The 19,355-nt window shown below is 35.3% G+C and overlaps 1 protein-coding gene across 3 annotated transcripts in view; it reads left to right on the top strand.

Annotated features, from left to right (window-relative positions):
- Window positions 1–19,355, top strand: part of NLGN1 (neuroligin 1) — a 398,258-nt gene that overhangs the window by 184,780 nt on the left and 194,123 nt on the right. For 2 of the 3 annotated variants that reach the window (XM_075157384.1, XM_075157385.1), the window contains 2 exons: window positions 1,070–1,129; window positions 10,351–10,503. In XM_075157384.1, coding sequence (XP_075013485.1) covers window positions 1,070–1,129; window positions 10,351–10,503 — 213 coding nt within the window. The remainder of the gene's footprint in view (window positions 1–1,069; window positions 1,130–10,350; window positions 10,504–19,355) is intronic. The other variant, XM_075157386.1, reaches the window with a different exon arrangement.

Genomic DNA, 19,355 nt, shown 5'->3' with positions numbered 1-19,355 from the left:
TTGCTTTTTTGCATGCAAATTACAGAATGTCATGGAAATGAGAGAGCTCTGAAAAAAAAGGAAAGATAATGCTGAGTTCCAACTGTCTTTTGTTTGTGCGTAAGTGTGTAAAATATATGATGTGGAAATATTTTCAGAATAGCCTTTGACTTTCCTTCTGGTGTATATTTTTACTACTCAGTAAAGAAGCGGGCATCTTTCCCATTGGAAAATATGATGAATCTATTATACTTGTTAATAATCAGGTGCTGGGCATGAAAGAATTTTGTCTTGCCATCCATTTACAGAAATAAGGAATTATAATATTGTGTGTCTTGCCCAAGCTAAAACTTCAATTCCCATATTCAATGCAACTTTTGTATACCGTGGGTGAAACCCTAGCCCCATTGAAATCGGTGGCAAAAATTGTCTTCAGTTGGTCTAGGATTTCACTCTTGTTTCTAGTTTACATATGGATTTTCATGTTTCTTTACAAATATCTCAGCAGGTAGTCAAAGGTTTCAAGGGAATGTACAGTTCTATTTAAAAGAGAATGTAATGAGTGTGTCAAAAAAAAAAGCCAACCCCATGCTTATCTTTGTAAAGCATGAGCTTAAATGGTTGAACTTAGAAATGTGAATTAGCATTTCATAGAAAATAGTTTTAACCAACTGTCAAGACATTTATTAGCGACCTTATTGCATCAAATGCAAGAGGTAATTTGGCAGTTCTTGTCTCCGCTACTCCTAATAAAAACAACAACGAAAAACAATTAAGTGGATAAATATAGTTTATGGTGGGTATGCTTTTAGTAAACAAGCTTTGATTCTTCATTTAAAAACAATAAAGCACTGGGCACTCTTTGATTCTTGTGCTAGATGTTTCTAATAGCCATACCCCCTAGGGAAGGTTTTGCTGTAATGTTTGAAAAACGTAATGAAAAATCGGTTGTTATAAACTAAGATTTCCCTCCCTGCAAATGTTTTTCTTGAAACATCCATGGGAATTTAATATTCACTGTTTTTTTTCCTCAGTCTTGTATATTCTTGAATTGTCTTTTTTCCTCCATTTTCTCCATTCTCGATCCTAGGTCCCCTTACAAAGAAACAGACAGATGATTTAGGTGATAATGACGGTGCTGAAGATGAAGGTATTTTTTTGCCGCCAAACTGATTTGCATGACAAGGATCCCTGAAAATCTTTTTTCTCCCCTCTTTTTTTGACTTCTTGTCTTCTTTTGAAGAGTTTTTTTTTTTTAATTCCCATTTTTGATGTGTTTTGTCTTCTTGCTTGTTGTTATACATATATATATATTTTTAATTTTTTAAAAGAAAGAATGTTGTTAAGTTCTACGTTTTGACACAAAACAGTAACAATATTTAAAGAGAAGGGTTTTTTGTTTTCTTGAAATGGACTTTTGATATGTTGCATCCCACCTTTTGACTGAATTTTGTCCATACTATTTAAACTAACACTCTTTTAAAGTTTCTCTGTACACCTTTTTGCATGTTTTCTAACCCTATGTATTTCACCAAGTACAAAGATGTTTCTTTTTTCACTGACTGATCTCAGTTTGATAAAATATAAAATGTTGTGTTTATAAAAGGAAAAATACAGAAAATTCTTAGAAAGTGTCTCTTAAGCAACTGAATTTCCCCAAATACAAAACCTTCTGCATTTACATTGCCATGAACAAATATAAATAAATGCAGGACTACCCCACCTCCCTGTAGAAGAGAGGTACCCCTAGAACAGTAGGCAATATTTGCAGTTGGTGAGGCTCTGCGCAGCACCAGTAAATTCAGTGGAGCTAAACTGATGTCATCTAAAGGAGTCTGATCCCTTCTGTTTTCTACAAGCATATATAAGATGCCTATATGCTTGTGCTGATCCTTAGAAAACCCTATTACCAAGTAAAATCTAAAGTTTCAAATGTCAAGCATGTTTTTCTGTTTATGAACTATGTCTGTTAATCATATAAGCTATGCAGATTTGATATTTTTTCAGGGCTATGAAAATGGTAACAAGGGGCTTTTTCTCTTGAGCAGTCTCATCCCTTCAAGTTGATGTGCTTCAAAATTCTGAATCTTAAATACATACTTTATATATTCTATGGTCAATGAGTAAAACAAATTACCATATAAGACTGGTAGAGTTGCTACTTGCTTCTTTGTTAATATCTGGGTGGGGTTTTTTTGCCAGATACTAAGATGAAGCTTAACTTGTAAACTGCAAGGCTCTTAATTAAGAAATTTTTCACCACACAGAACATTAACTGTTTTACTCAAACAGAAACGTGCAGTCTTATCACAAAAAATGGAGGCAAATATGAGCATTTAACTTCTTACCCAATAACTGAACAGAGACTTCACAAATAAACCGACAAATTTATTCGTGTCTGATTTACGATCCTCTACTAAATGTGTATGTTAAGCCCACCAGTTGGCCCAAGATTTGAAAGAAGAACCTAATTGAAAATCTCCTTTGAAAGCTCTCATATTATTCAGAGCTAAGTATGATAATTCAGATCCCCTTAGCTCTCTGAGGCCAAGTCATTTTTACATTAGTTCATGACAAAATATTGCAAGGGATGTTCTTGTGTATTCTCCAAGACCGGTGATATTGAATCAGCCATTGTAAAAGTTACTCTGTCTTGTTTTAATAATATGTTTTAAGAAACAGTTTGAAACCTGGGTTATTCACCCCGTGGACCTCTCCTAAATTGCTGTATAATCGCCAAGACCTATGCTAATGGCTTAATATTTGTTGAATCTGTCTCTGCTTAGACACACTTAAGAGACTAGTTTGCTAAAATTCAGCAGAGAGTGGTTGCTATCAGAAAGCAGTTTAGTACATAGAGTCAGATGAGAGTAGGGATCTCAGTCTTTGGAGAACAAGTGTCCATGTCGGAGAAAACCCATCTCCCACATTGACAATTGTAGGAGAGAGAGAGAGAGAGAGAGAAAGGACTGTAAGAACACAGCAGTCAAACTAGGGGGGAAGAAACACATTTACAACATTAATATATCTCCGTAATTTATATGGGATTAATTTTCTCTGGCATACAAGTGACAGTTTTGTTCTCCTTTCCGTGCCAATAGAAGAATGCAGGCAGTAATTAGACTTTCACTGCTTCTGAGAGTCACAGAGAGACAGGGCAAATTTAAATTTTTATTATCAGCGGACACTGAAGGCTGCAGGGATGTCTGCTGGCTTGGTAGAAACCCTGTTTGCTGAGGCCCTGCGTTTTGCTGTCCCTCAGTGGAGGAGCGTTATCAGATGACCTGACCTGCATTTTGTGAACCTGCTCTTCTGTATTGGAGCTCTAGCACTTGTTGCATATGCAGAACTGAAGAGTTCACAAACTTCAAGTCATATGTATGGATATGGGTAGCAGGAAAGAAAGTGGCAAAACAAAAAGCTACCTTAGCTGTTTAGATTTCTGCTAACCTGTCCATCAAAACGTTCACCTTTTGCAGTATGGTAGTTCTTACTCAATATAAAAATCAACAAATGAATAACTGCACACAAAATAAAACAAATTCCAAACTGAATGAATGATGAAGTTGGAATATTAGGGAGACCGGGCTATACATGGTGAAAAACAACCGTGTCATATAACCATAGAATCCATGCTACATAGACAATGTCCAGTGATTTCTAAAACGCCTAGGATGGTCTCTGTATTAAGAAATTCAGAGCTCCCATGTCCATTTCTTGTATTATACCTTTCCTGAAGAAAGATCTTTCATAGCAGCTTCTTGGATCAAATGCCTGGAAAGTATTCTGTATTGTGTCACTCAAACATCAGAGTTTGATTAGAAAATTGCATTGTAAAACAGTGTTCAATAATCCTACTCCCATCTGCTGTTACATGTCACTACCACAGTATTGCGGTCCAAACCTTGCCAGCACAAGCACTGGAATCAGTAATCAAACTTGGATCTCTGGTATGTGCTGCAACCAGTAGACCAGGCTTAATTGGATCATTTTTCATTTTTGTTTTCAAAGGACCCAAAGGCAGTAGTGCACATTACCAGCTAATGATCTGCAAATTTGCTGTTTAAAAAATGAAGGTGTTTTCAAATTCTGCAAGTGTGAAATGTGTGAAAAGTCAGAAATTATATAAATGTCTTTTTTTCCCTAGTCTGGATGCATTCTTGTTTCTGTGTAACCCTTTCATGCCTACACTTGAAATTGCTTACCTGTTTTTCAGTAAGTATTGAACTACTTGAGCAGGCACCAAAAACAAGAGTGGCAAAAGCACCTGCAACCAGTGAGCATTGGGGCTTTCCCTTTTTATAGCAGTGGTGGATTTGCCCATTTGCTGACATGCAGGTAAACAATATCTAGTGTAGATGCAAGACTTTAAGTTGCTCAGCAGTTGAATAAACTGTTCCTTCCCCAGTCTAGAAACAAGGCTTGGTTTAAAAAAGTAAAATATTTTAATCTTAATATCTTAATCAGTCTTAATTTTGGTAAGGTAATGATTTAACTTGATTTAATTTGGCTATAGCAAAAAACAGTGACTCTTTATGCACCCTTAGTTCCCGTATGCTAAAATCCTTAGCATGACTTAAAATACAGCAACACAAATCATTAATCAGCCTATGTACTCAGGGATCAGAAATGGACTTTTAGGTAGTTAGCGCTGTATGAAATATCCAGGAAGGATTGCTCACAAATTAATTCTTCTCATCCACCATTCTGTCATACACACCTTACCTAGCGCATCAGTCTGTCAATCTTAGATCCTTATTTAGTCCCTAATGCTATTTGAGCATCTCTCAGTTTTTAATGTATTCAGTCTCACAGCATCCCTCTGTGATAGAGGAATGCTATTATTCCATTTTTAGAAATGAGGAATACAGACATTAAGTTTGAGGAATGCAGACACCATGTCCATAGCAAAGCAGGGAACCGAGAGTACATGCCTCGGAAGCGGGCTCTGCACTGTAATTGCTAGATGTTTCTACTCTTCCCTTCTCCATTCCAGTCTCTCCTGTGAAAAAGGAGACAGATTAGGAACAGATGTTGCTGTTTATTCACAGGCTGTAACTGTGATGATTCTGATCATTTAGTCTGATGCTCTGTCTTACATGGGCTATTGGACTTCATTGACTGAAAGAAGTTCTTGGTCCAGAGCATGTTTTAAATCAAAACAAACAAAAATCCGCTCAAATTTTAAATTGCTAATGATGCAGAATGCATCTGCAAATCCCTTCTTATGCTTAACAGACTGTAGCGTCATTGAGCAAAAGAACACATTTCAGAATTGAGGATCTTCTCCAAAAAGCCCTATCACTCCATTAGTGTTAAAATAGACTAGGTTGCTAAGTTTAGCATTTCATCTGCTTTCAACTGTCATGGTAGGAAATAAGGAGAGAAACAATCTTTTCGTCTGGCACTAGTTGTACATTTTCGGACTTCAGAGATCAGTAAACAGCAGAACGCATTTGTCTACCTCGCAAAGCAACCACATGCTCCAGCCTTAATTATAGCCCCTAATGAGTTCCAGCCAGGCTGGAGTAGCACAGATCTTACCACTTTGGGTGAACTTGTTGACTGATACACATAGACATATTCGTGATTCCTGCTCATCCTGTCACCCATTCATGTTAGTTCTGTGATTCCAACTCCCAACTATAGATTCCAATGTCACTTGCATATTAAATTTTGCTGATTAGATTTTCCCTTTTCACCAAGAACCTCAATTCAGATTATGTTGAATTTCTGCGGTGATGTTATTAATATTTGAAAATTTGCATAGTAAAAAATTTTGACAGACCTTTAAGTTATGCACCTCTTCAGGGGTCCATTATACTTTTAGCACTGCCAAGCATTGCTTGTACAGTGAAGAGTCTGTCAGCTTCTGCATTTCTAACCATCACCTTTTAATAATTTAAAATTACTACCTAGCTGGCTATTGAAGTCTTACTTGAACGAGAATCTGCTCCAGATGCTTACCTGTAAAAACATAGGCCTTTTTTAATGTTAGAATATATGTTCATAGAGTCCTCCATCAGGATCTCGAATCACTTTCAAGTAAAGGTAGTTAAGTGTTTGAAAGTGCACAAAATGATCCATTGGCTTGACAGATACAGGAACAAACAAAAAAAAAGGAGATAATTCTATTCGTCTGAAACTTGAAGGGTGCCGTATTTTAAAATACGAAACGTGTCTAAAACCTCAGTGCCACTCCTAACAGAAGTTCAATAGTTACTTTAATAGAGTCAGGACATCTAGTTTTATATCACATGTTAAAAACATGGCATTAATTGACATTTACGTATTAGCACTGAGAAGGGCACTAGCTTATTAAAATAGCAGTGCATCTATGAGGCATCTGATAGATTTGAACTGAAAGGTCAAATGCTGTTAAAAGGTTTTTAACCAAAAAAGTTGCACTGATTGGTACCATATTCTACTTATATATTTTAGGACAAAAGCTTATGGAAGAACTATACATACATCCATATAATATTCTATTTACGGAACACATAGGTTTTACAGTAACCAATCTAAAAGTTTTCCGCTGTTCTTGTGCTGTTTCATGTTCAAAAAACAAGATTTACTTAATACTCTACATCAAAATGTCACAATTTTTTATAGCATTTAGAAAAACACTGCTTGTGACATCTGTGCTAAACTAATTATATTTTTTGTGCTAAGTTGTCTCCAGATAGGCTTTGTTCCTTTCTCATTTTGGTTGTTCCCTGCAAATTATACTTGTTGAGTCACGTGGCCAATTCATACCAGCTTCAAATGACTGAAGCTATACTTATGTTTTGTCATATATGACAATTGTGACTGGTATTCACAGTCAGGCCCAGTTCCCTGTTGTGTGATGTAACAAACAGAATAAAAGACAGCCCCATTCCTAAATTGCCTGTAATGTAATTAAGACCAGACATAAAAAGTAGATGCAACAAACATTAGAAAGATACAGAAGAGAGGAATGATGAAAATCATAATAAGAAAGTTCATGGATATGTCATATAAATAAGATCATTCTCTGCTATACAGTAAGACCTACTTAGATGTTTTATGAACTAGCAATTTAAAGCCAAACAAATCACAGCACTCAAAACTTATCTTCCGTGTGAATAAAAACAGAATAGAGTTGAATTTGAGAAGGATTTTGAACAGCACTGTTCCTCCATGTCTTTGAATTTATTCATATGTCTGCTTTTTAATTGAAGCAACACTTAATAAAATGCAACAAAAGGTACAATACACAACTAAATTAAATCAGTATGTAAATCTACACTTCTTGGCAGACATGTCACACTTGCACCCCAGTTCTTCAGGCCTGTTCAGAATGAGCTACTTCCGTGAATAACTGTTAATCTCTGTGAGAAAGGGTAACTACAGTTTACTGAGACCATTCCAGCACATGCACAGAAAGCACTAATAGCAGCTTGTAGGAAAAACGTGAAAGACTTACAAAATCATTTAGGGTCAGGTTTTGAAAAGTATCTGAGTGCCAAAATCTCAATTATTTTCTTTGTTGAGTTGGACACTTAACTCCAATAAGAACTTTTGAAAAGTGCATCTTTCTACCACTTTTGTACCAATACAGAGTTTCTCCTCACAGGGTATTATCTTAGTACTTCCTCCATTGTTTTCTTTTTTTTTAAAGGGTGATAGTTTTCATGGGGGAACATTTACTCTCTTTCAGGTAGGAATCAATTCTTAATTATGGTCTGGTTTTTTGCTCTCTTCCTTTTATCTTATTATTTAATAACATTCACTAGTTGATAACGACTGTACATAAACAGTACACTCCCAGTTGAATATTTGCACCTTTCAAATATTCCTAGCTATAGACTGCAATTGATGTGAAACCAGACTGTAAGACCAAAATGCAGTGATCTCTCTTCCTCACATGAAGAGCTCCATAGCTTCTATATAATCCGCAGCCCAAAGCCCCACTAGCCTCAGCTGAATACTGCATAACCTCACAGATGTCTCCAGTACTAGATTACTGCCTGAAAAACACACAGCAGCACAATTTTTCTTATGTAGAAGGGATTTCTCTTAAGACTGATGACTTTGGGAAAGCAGTATGAGGAACATTCATACTGCATGTCATCTGCTTTGACGTGGCACATAGGCAGAGCTGCAAATTAGTCTTTCTTTATCTGTCTGTAATCTTTACAAGAATATTAGTAGTAGGAAGTAACAAAAGCATGGTACAGACAGAATTTACTCAAAGAATCACTTCTTTATATGTCAGATTTTACTCATGAAAGTGTGCTTCCTTTCTCAGATAAAGGACACCTTTTCTAAATATCCCAATTTTATTTTCCAGAAAAACAGGCCAGTACTACCAACATTTCATTACTGTTCACAGTTGGTGCTCTGTAATTCTATGTAATTTTAATTAAAGAAGAATTCTAAGACAGTCTCCCCCTGTGCTACCACCAAGCATACAATTAACTGTGTACAATTTCTGCTGGGAACAGTCACACAGTGATTTCAGATTAATAATTTATTATTGCTTCCATATTTGTATCCAAAAAAAAAGAAGTATAGGCTATGAACAGACAATCTACTGAAAACAGTTTATGAATTTGAAAAGACTTTTTCCTCTGTGTAGATTTTAAACCTCAGGAGCTCATAATTCTATCTTATGGACAATGAAGATAAATAATCTCCTTAGCTTTACACTCTGAAAATTGCATGTTGGAAAGCCCTTACTCTATGCTTGAGTGAGGAAAGCAATACAAGCAATTTCATGCACAACCTTTCATCATCCTCTTGGTCTTGAATAAATGATTGTTCTAGTACTTCCAATATTGAAGACCCCATTTCTGATCTTGACTGTTCTGGCATTTTCTTTGAATTAGAATCAATATCAAAATAATAATAGCAACTGGCTTTCTACAAAGAGACACATCTGTTCTGATTTTTTCAGCAAATTCAAAAAGCAGGACTTTTAGTGTACCTGCCCTCACCTAGTTGTCTTTACAATGCTTCAGAAACGATTCAAACAATTCTACAGAGGGCTTACTTGAAAGCATTTTAACTAAGATTTCTCCAAATCAAAGTATTAAACAATACATCTGAGGTTTCTTCAAACACTTAAGGGAGTAATCAGGGAAGTCACTTGAATACTGTCGTAATGACAAAAAATGTCTTCAAATCAGAATATGCAGTACAGTTCCTCATTGGGAAGGTTTTATATGCTCTCTTGCTATTTTCTTTCTTAATTTTTAGGGACTGTTATGGAGTACTATGATTTGGGCAGTGGAAGAGACTCAGGCACCTAGTAAATGAGATCAAAATACATTTTAATCCAGATGTAAAATTTTAAATTTACACCCTAGCCGATTTCTTTCCAGTCCAACAGAAAAAATCTTTTCAAAACATATGTTATACCACCACTAACTGTTGCTTTGAATTGGTACTTAAGAACAACTTTCCTCACAAGGAGCAGTGGTATTCAGATATTCAAAATTTTATTTTGAGTAGACGCATCAATTTGCAAATAGGACTATTTGGTGGGGGGAGGGATACCCAAATCAATGTCTTCATTAAAAAGAAACTCAAAACAATATGTCAATATCTAAGTTTGTTGTTTGAGAGAATGGCAGATCTTCTAAGATTTAAAATTGTTACCTGCATTCGGCGTCGCTTCTGAGAACCTTACTATTTGTTTGAATGCAGGGTGGGGATTTATAAACATTGTTCCAGGCAGCCGTTTTTTCAAATAAAACATACAGTAGTCCTTTTCACAATTTAGTAAAATAAGAAGTACCCACACTCCTTAAACTTCAGGCTACCCAGGTTACAAATAATATCCGTTTGAGGTCTAAGTGTTAAACAGCTTCCAAGTACTTTTTGAAAACTTGGACTTCAGACTTATCAAAAGACAGCTGTTTATACACCCTTTTTATAAATTATTGATCTTGCCATACTGGAAGCAATTAACAGTTTATGTATGAGCAGAAATCTTGTTTATCTTAATATGGTGAATTGCCTTTATCTAAGTGAACAGAAACATGGACTGAGCTTTCAGAAGTGTTCAGACTTTGCCTAAATGAGCTCACACTGATGTTAGTAGACATTTTATGTCAAATTCAGCAGGAACAGAATCAGACCACTGTCCCATTGCATTTGAGCAAACGTTACCATTTCCGATTCCTTTCTGCCTTTCTGAGGCCAACAAGTGTTTCAAAAATATGAACTTTAGTTACAAGCAAGCCACAAAGAAACACTTATGCCCACCTGCCCTTTTCCTTATGTGAAAGATGTTGCTTGAGAAACACTTCAAGAAAAATAACCTCACTAAAAAAAAAAAAATATATTGCATGTATCTTTTTTGGTACTTTCTTGAGATAAAATGTGTTTTAATATTTTTTCCAGACATTCGGGACAGTGGGGGACCTAAGCCTGTGATGGTGTATATTCACGGAGGGTCCTACATGGAAGGCACTGGAAATTTATATGATGGCAGTGTTCTAGCAAGTTATGGGAATGTGATAGTCATCACAGTCAACTATCGTCTTGGGGTACTTGGTAAGAAGCTTTCAGCTTTCCATTAATCCCTGCTATCTGCAATGCAATTCATGTTATACGTGAGAATGTGTTTTTTAAAAAAAAAAAAAGAAAAAAAACAATCAAAAGAACAACAACAATTTTTTTTGTTTTCTTTGTCAAATAAAAGGTTTGTATTCTGGGGATGAGATATTATGGCATTGCAAGTATTATCTGGAAGAACCTGCTGTCATGCTTTTAGTGTTATGAAACAGGTGTTCCCATTGCTGAGCTGTTCAGACAGAAGAGTTCTTTTTTTTTTCTGTGAATAACAGTGATGTTTTACTTCATAGGCAGGTAAATTAGATTTTTTTAAAAAATGCTAAGTCATAGACAATAGGGTTTTCTGTTGGAAGAAAGAGACTAAGTTTTGATTACCGTGATTTTTTCATACTTTGAAAAAGCTAAGGAGGTTATGAAAACATTATTTAATAAGAGCTATACTTTTTACCTATTTTTTGCACTTCATTGTGGTTTTGAAAAGTGTTATCATAATTCAAATACCTCCAGTATTTCTTTTCTAGGTCAAATTAGAAAGTGAATAGAGTTAGTTTTGATTGTTTCATATACAGTGAATAGGATATGTTGATGCTCTTGGTAGACTTATGCAGTATCCCTCTGGTAGCTTGTATTTCTAAAAAATTGTACTTTGCTATTTGTTTGTTGTAGTCACATTCATGATACAAGTTTGCCAGCTCTTGCGACAATATGATTGTTGTTTTTTTTCTTTTGCGTATTCTACCGAAATGTTGCATGCTAAGACTCCTGGAAGCAGGAGTTCAATTCTGGGATATTACGGAGGTCAGTACAGTAACTTCAGAATACTTACCTAGGTATAAGGGTATTCCCTGTAACATGTGAAGTGGTGTGATAAGTCAGGTGTCATTCACAGCAGTGATTTGATTCTCAAGACCAGTCAACTTTATTTTCAATTCATGGGCATTAGCAATGTCTGCTACTCTGGTTTTCTTTTGTGTGGTCATTTTATTTCATCGTTGCGCTGTTTATTTGTGCTTTGAATTCAGTTAGCACGATCCCCAAATTCGTTGGTTCTGGTTTGCTCATCTGGGTAATTTTCTTCCAACAGTTTCATTTTTGTTAAAAATTTGACATCTGAATACACTTTAATTTTGGGTGGGGGGAATGGATTTTGACTTTAGATTTTGAAACTTAATCTACTACAGTTGTGTTTTAGAAGGGACTGAATCATTTCCAGAAACATCATAACTATTTTTTGCTGGATTTATCTCCTTAGTAACCAGTTGGAGTTTTCATTTGTGATGTACTTTTTTAAGCAAGGAAATTCTGATATTTTGCATGTTTTTCTCCCTCCTTTTGTCTTCCAATTTATATAGTGACTTCAAGTCCTTGGGCACACATTAGTGTAGCAGTTCGTAATCTATAATCTGTGCCTCTAATCAACATTTTATTTTTACACCAGTGCTCTTGTCTTTGATGTTTCAAACAACATTTATCTATATTATATGCCAGTAGGGTATTTTGTCCAGTAATACAGTGTCCATTTTCTGAAAGCACTGTTTATTTTTGTAAATTATTTAGTCTAATTCCTAAATCAGTTGTAGTTGCAGTGTTTGAAAGGGCTAGTTGCTTGCAAGGTGAAAATTAATTCACCTTCATTGATGGTAATGGCTTTTCCACTTGTAATTTAACACTGATCCCTGAGGTAACCCACTGCTAACATCTTACTGAGCTTGGGAGGATTTCATTTGTGTTCGTGCTTTTGTGGTTCTTTGGACTTTGTGGTCTTTACAGAGCCTCAAGGGGCAGAGAGCTAATTTTCTTTTAAGTGGGATCTATTACAGTAAAACCTCTAAAACGCACAGTAGAATCCAGTGATTGGTATGAATACTTGAAATTACTTTCAAACTAACTAAAACAACCCTGTATCAGGCTTGCAGGGTTTTCTTAGTAGAATAAATGCACCTGTTAACTATATGTAGCAGTCATTCATATATTTTGTTATCTGGTACAATGCTTATCTGTTATGTATTAAATAAATAAGGATGACATATCACTAAATAGGTAGCGTAGAAACACACTAATAATCAAGAAAGAAAATTTGCACAGTTTGCATTTTTTCTGCATTTCTTTGTTTCCTGGTCTAAAGATAGCCTCAGAGTAGAACTTTTGCGTAATCATAGTAGATATAAACTTTTACTTTTGCTGTTTTGAAACTCTTGTTCATCACTATTCAGCAGAACACTGCCCTTTGCAGTCACATTAAATAAGATATGGTTTTACAAATACATAGCTGACAAATTCTCAGCTTCCCTTATCTGATCACATCCCATAAGGTGAGAGGTTCAGCTTCATGGTCCATTGCCTGTGGGACACCTAGGTCTCACTTCACCGCTGTGTAAAATGTCTGGCTGTACCGGGAGAAGTAATACAGGGATTTTTTTTCATGGGAGAAGATGTAGGGACAAAATAAGGTCTATGTTCTCACTTTTATGTGATCTTTGTTGGTCTGGGTTTCTTGAATCTGTCTTTGTGGATATATATCTTAATATAGATAATCTACGTGAGTCCTAGGAGTTCTGCTCTTTTTTCACCCAGATTCGCACTGTGACATTTTTTAAAAAGGAAGCCGGTTAAATAAATGTTTAGAGCCGCAACAGCAACATTTTCTTCCAGACCAATAGTGATGGGAAGGGAGGATATGCTGTGATATTAGATTCCTTACAGTACTATTATTAACTCCATAGTAGACAGCTTCAGATTATTTTTCTGTTTATTCTGAGTTGAGACAACCTTTGTTCTGTAGACTAATCTGCTGGAGGACCTGCATTTATGGAGATGCAAGATTTGCTTCTAAATAAAATGTTAGAAATTGCTTAAAAGTGAAATCCATTTGGTAAAGAGAAAACAATGATAAAAATTAAAGAAGTATGGAGCAAGTGCATTTAAAAACCAACCAAAACCCCAGTGAGTTCCCTGGCCCAATTTTGTCTTTGAAACAAGTCTGAGAATGAAAGTCTGTTAGAATCTTTCCTTAGATAAAGATAAGATGGAAAAGAGAACTGTTTGTCCTGGAAAATCAGGGACTACTGAATAAGAAGCCATTGGAAACAGGGTATATCTTCTTTAGATTCTCTTTAAATGCAAGTCTTGTGCAAGTACTGTTGTCTAGTGAGGAATACTGTGGGAATAGTCTAATACCATTGCAGGACAGCATAGGAGTAAGTGCCGATATATTTTTATGGCTTGTTTTTAGGAAAGGACGATATGAAGACAAGTTTGGATTTTGAACTCAACTAATTTGAGACTTCAAATGTTTATTTAAAATATCTCCAACTGGTAAAAAGCAGAAGTGTTTTATTTAAATTTCATAAAAGAAACATAAAAGGATTATAAAAGGAGTCTATTTAACATCCAAAAAAGATCATGATAGACAGATTAAATACTGCCAGTGCTGTTTTCTGTGTTCTTTCTTATGAAAGGTTTATTTAGAAAAGGAGAATGCTTTGGGTCAGCATTGGCTGCTACCCCTTTTGCTCTCAAGAGGGGAGAGAAAGGAGAGGGCTGGTTTATGCTAACTGCATACATATTTCTTCATTTTATTAATTTATACTTGCTCTTGATTATCTTTTAACCACAGGACTTTAATAGAACTGAAAGAAACATTTTTAATGCAGCTCACAAGCTGAACTGGGGGATGGAAGAATGATTCACAGGAATCTCTAGGTTAAGCACTGCTTTCAATTTCCCATTTCTTCCTCTTTAAGAGGCAGTGGTTTTCCCTACAGAAACACTAAATTGTCATTCCAAAGGTCTGGGTCAAAAGGTGGTAATAAAGAAAAAAGAAAAATTATATGTATTTTGTATTTTCCATGTGGCATTTTAAATAACGTCTGCATTGGGAAGACAAACGTTCTGTAACTGTAAGACCTTAATTTATGCCAAAATGGAAGCACACCCATTAGCGAGATTGTCTTGGTTATGCTTTCTTTAATTATAAGCAATTTCCCTTTTGAGGAGGGTATAGGAACTGTTGCTGTAATTTAGTCTTGTATTTATATTGTCACCCTTTAGTTGGAGGATATTGACTGGGATTACTGAGTAGAAAACACCTATCCAGGTATACTGCCACTTTGATTTTTTTTTTTTTTGCCAGTTTGTATTTTTAATGCAGAAAGTCACTGCAGCACACTGTTTGAAAGACCTGATATCCTTATTCTTACTAGTACATTATTTCCCAAATAACTGCACTGAAATCAATGGGGCTCGTAAGTACAGTGCTTCCCTTTGTGACAGAGCCTTAGTTGCCCATAATTTGAAATGATGCAATGAGGAAAAAGGGTACTGGAAAATTGCTACTCATGCACAGAGCTTCTTCTGAGAAAAGCTATTCTTAGAAGAGGTCTGTTGTGTTTTCCAGCCCAAACCTCAATTTTTCAATAGTCTGTTGTGTCAGCTGGCTATGTTGGGCTGCAACGTTAATGTAAAATAAGACTCAGAATAGTGAAAGAAAACAGAACAAAGCAAAAATACTGTCGTAAAAGCCCTTTCCTACTTTTGTTAATGACTGTTGGAACTTTATGGACGACGTAGTGATGGAGGTTGAGTCTTATTATGCCTTAACATGTTTTGTTGCTGTGTGCTAGAATACATTAGGAAAATATATTAGGTTTGAATGTACATATTGCTTCTGTGCAGAATCATGCCAACCAGCAATATCTTATTGGCTAAAGAGGTATGTGAAATATAAAGATACAGCCCTGCAGTAAGTGTTGGACAATCTGTGCCAAGCCTAGCATTTCTGCCATTATCCATCTTTCTCTTCAGCAAGACATTGAGCATTCCCAAACAGGCAAAAAATAATGCCCAACCTTTCCTTTATGAGTAAGTTTATGCACATGAGTTTGTTCCCATTGCTATAGTAATTCCAAAATGTAGCCTAGTGAACCTTTTCAAGGGATGAAGAATTATCTAGTTGACCATTTGCAGGGTTGAACACAGAGATGAGAATACACTGTAATGAAAACTAGTTCAGAACAACTTGGGAAGTACCTGCCCATTTCAGGAGTCTAATTCCATTGTGATTGACTAGAAGGTATTGTCTTGTTTTGGTTTGATATTTTTCTCTTTCTAAATAGAATAACATACCATTTTTTTTCAGTGCTTTCAAATTAGATCTGTTTTTTTCAGTGTTAATCTAATTTGTCAAACTGATCGATTCTTATTTTGGTAATTATTTACTTTGTAGTGTTCCCATCATAGTTTGGGGTTTTTTTCTTTTTTTTGCTGCCTTGCTCTTCTCTTTATTTTGACATCATGGTAATTCTGCTGAAAATATTAAACAGAGGATATCTTTCAAATACGTTTCAAAATCATATATGAAATTTAGACATAACCCTTTCAAAAATCGCTTCATGTCAGATTAAAAAGAGCTTTAGTCAACTTCATAAAGGAAATGTGATGAATTAGTGTCCTGTGTCACTTAAGCATTTTTGCATACATAATCTATCATGTTCCTATTCTGCAACCTGGAGAGTTGTCTTTCCTCCTGAAAATAAGCCTCTTCACTTTAGTAAAAGTAACCATCACCCACTCACACTATAGTGACTATTCAGTGAAAGTAACAGTGGAATAAGGAGGTTTATGTTAGTTAGATATCAAAGGAGATAAAAAATGTAGCAAGATCCTTTTTCCTACATTGCTTAGACTGTGGGGTTTTCTTTTATAGTTCACAATTTAATATCCAGTAAAACTGGGAAAATATTTGATCATTAGCGTCAGTGACAAGCACATCCATTATCTTTTTATGAAACCTTAAAGGTACTGTCAGGAGATGGCATTTTATTCCAGCTTTGGTGTACCACCAAAGGACCTCTAATGAGCCTTTTTTCTATTACCATTTCCTAACATGTTTGAGTAAAAATGATAGATGAACAGAAGATTATATATTATTGCCTAATTAAAAGTACATTACATTGAAAGTAACGATGGGAAATTAATAGCAAAACACATCAAAATGTGCAGTCAAAAATCATTCATTTAAGTTTTCTGAATTGGAAGAACATGCAGAGAATGTTAATTGATACATACTTTTAGGGACCCTTGACAGCTTCATAACAAGTTATACGAATATTAAGTTGCTTATAAATGAAATTTTAACATTTTGGGATTACACAGGAGGGAAGGTGTCTAGAAGGCCTTATCTGATCCCACCTTAGCCTTGGGCATCACTGTTTCTTGGTATGAAGCACTCCAAATGAATTTGATGCTAGATAAATAGAAGAAGTTGAGATAGAAAGCGTACTGCAGTTATCTATTCCCTCTGGTGGTATACTTCACAAGGTCTGATTTACCCATATTTAGAATTCTAAAAATGTATTAGACAATTCTTATTTAATATAGTAGGTAACCTCAGGTCAGCCCAGTTTGCAGGAGGCCCAAGCACAGCTCATCTAGATTTACAGTGTCCTAATTTCATAGGTCCATTAATAGAATTAGCATTCAGATCTCAAACCTGTTGTAATTAATGACATTTTAGTGGCTTTTTTGTGAGCTAGTACCAGCCAAAGGGAGTCATGTATGCAGCGAAGCAGAGAAAGGAAGATTGCCACACTTGGATCTGTACCATCAAAATGACAAAATGGACTTGTGGTAAACAATAGGTTATGGACTAGATATGTTTAAAGGGTCAACTGCAGTGCACAGCAGGCAAGATATTTATGAAATGGGAACCCTGAATATATAGTGCACTTTTAAAATGAACCATTTCTTTTCTATTTGTGCTTTTTCTAGCACAGCAAATTGACGTTATCCAGTTGCTTGGATAGATGGATACATACCTGCTTCTCTATTTTTTAGGGCACAAAGACATTATTTTGTTTGCCATTGAATAGGTTTCTGTCTTGGTACAGGTACATTTTAAATAACAGGTTTATTCTAACGTTTGTCACTAGACTTCTTTTTTGGTAAACAGAAAAATAACAAATAACAAACTTTAAAACTATTCATTTTGGCATAAGAGCAGTTTGTGTCATTTCTGTCAAGAGAAATTACTTTTTGGTAAGATAAATTCCCTTGATCAATATTTAATCATATAATAAAAGTATTCCAGTTTTTCCAAATAGCAGATTTATCTTTGAGAGCATAATAAACTTCAACTTGATAATATTTGCAAAACAGGAAAGAAAAAGTGTTCACTGAAGACAAATTACAGACATCTTACTGCCTTAGAAAAAAATATCAAAATCTTTGACCCTATTATCCTACATGAAGTTATTTGTAAGTTTTTGATCTAGCTATGTGTAGCTATCTTTACTTTCCTCTAAGTAATATCTGACCAAATTACTTTTACACCATCACTGATCCCTGTGCAAAACCTCTAATCCACAGTATTACAAATGTTTCAAGTATGCAAAATAACTTGTGTTATACCCTATACACAGTCCTAAGTTTTTTGTTGTCTTGTGATGGGAGACCTGTCAGGAAGCCAGATTTGGCCTCATTTTTAGAATCAAACAGAATTTAGGCTGCTCTGCATTTGCCAGGATGCCAAACTTCCCAGGAAAGGATCTGTTTGACTGCAAGCCAAGAGGTGGGGATAAATTAGGATTTTTATGCAATCTGTATCTCACTGCAGAGCGTTCCAACGCTGAAATAATTCTCTGAGTTCCCAACATTCTGATTTTCAACCAAGGCAGGAAGACATTAAGAAATACGCTACAGCTCAGATCTAGGTTAGATCGATCTGTGCCCAGTCTTGGTGGGCCGGGCACTCTTCACTCCTGGGTTTTACAGTGCTGTAAATCATGCCCAGAAAAAAGGCAAATGAAGATTCTTTTGACACTTCTGATGGAAGTAGCAGGACAAGTAGATAGAATACTTCTGAATTCCCAATTCATTGCATTTAATTACATGTATTAAAATAGTCCCAAGTTTTCTGAAGCTTAAATGAAGAACTTCTGTATACTGTGGGGCTTTGGAAGCAATAGATAACTTGTCAGGGATTTCCATTGCAAATGTTGCTCTCATTTTTCACACATTTCAAATGCATAAAATTGCTCAAGTTTTGTATTTTTTCATGTGCAAATTAGTTTACATATATAGGTACTAGCTCAAATACTGTTCTGATATTTCTTTGATGTAATACCTCATGATATTTTTGAATCAATTGAACAAGATCTGTATTTTAAGGTTGTAACAGTACTTTTTAAGGGTTCAAAAGAGTATGCGAACAATAGATCTAGAGGACCAAAACTCTCTTGGCAGCAGTACTGGCAAGAGAGGGTCCTAAATTTTTTCTTCTGTTTAATGGGTGATCTGTGTGTAAATGCCTGGCTTAGCCAACATAAAAAATTCTACAGTAAAATGTAGCAATTTGCATTACTTTCCAATGGAGAATATATAGAAGACTGCATTGTTTGATATACTGATTTCTTACATCCCACGACGTACTGGCAAATAAATATTATTTTGGTGAAAACTGAATTTGTATACATTATTACATGAAAAACTGCTAGATGAAGGCCTACGAAAGGCCAGAGGAAATTATGTGTATTGGTTAACATCCCTTATTAAGCAAAGCATGAAAATTGCCTTTAAGCAAATATAAATTATAGATACCAACATATCTGTAGAAGTATTTTGAGTATCTCTTGTGTTGTATATATTGCAAGCTAAGTATACTTTTGAAAAAAGAAAGATTACTTATATATTTTAATTAAGTATTTGAAATATCTTCTCCATGTTTCAGGGGGTTTATTGTTGCTCAAAATGAGAAGCAAGACAGAAATAAAACTTACTGAGGTTTTTCATTGTTCTGCAGTAATTTTTCACTCCCTTTGTGTCAAGTTTCTAAT

Source organism: Calonectris borealis, chromosome 9, assembly GCF_964195595.1.
Source record: "Calonectris borealis chromosome 9, bCalBor7.hap1.2, whole genome shotgun sequence".
Taxonomy (NCBI): Eukaryota; Metazoa; Chordata; class Aves; order Procellariiformes; family Procellariidae; genus Calonectris; species Calonectris borealis.
This window is presented reverse-complemented; position numbering and strand designations above follow the sequence as displayed.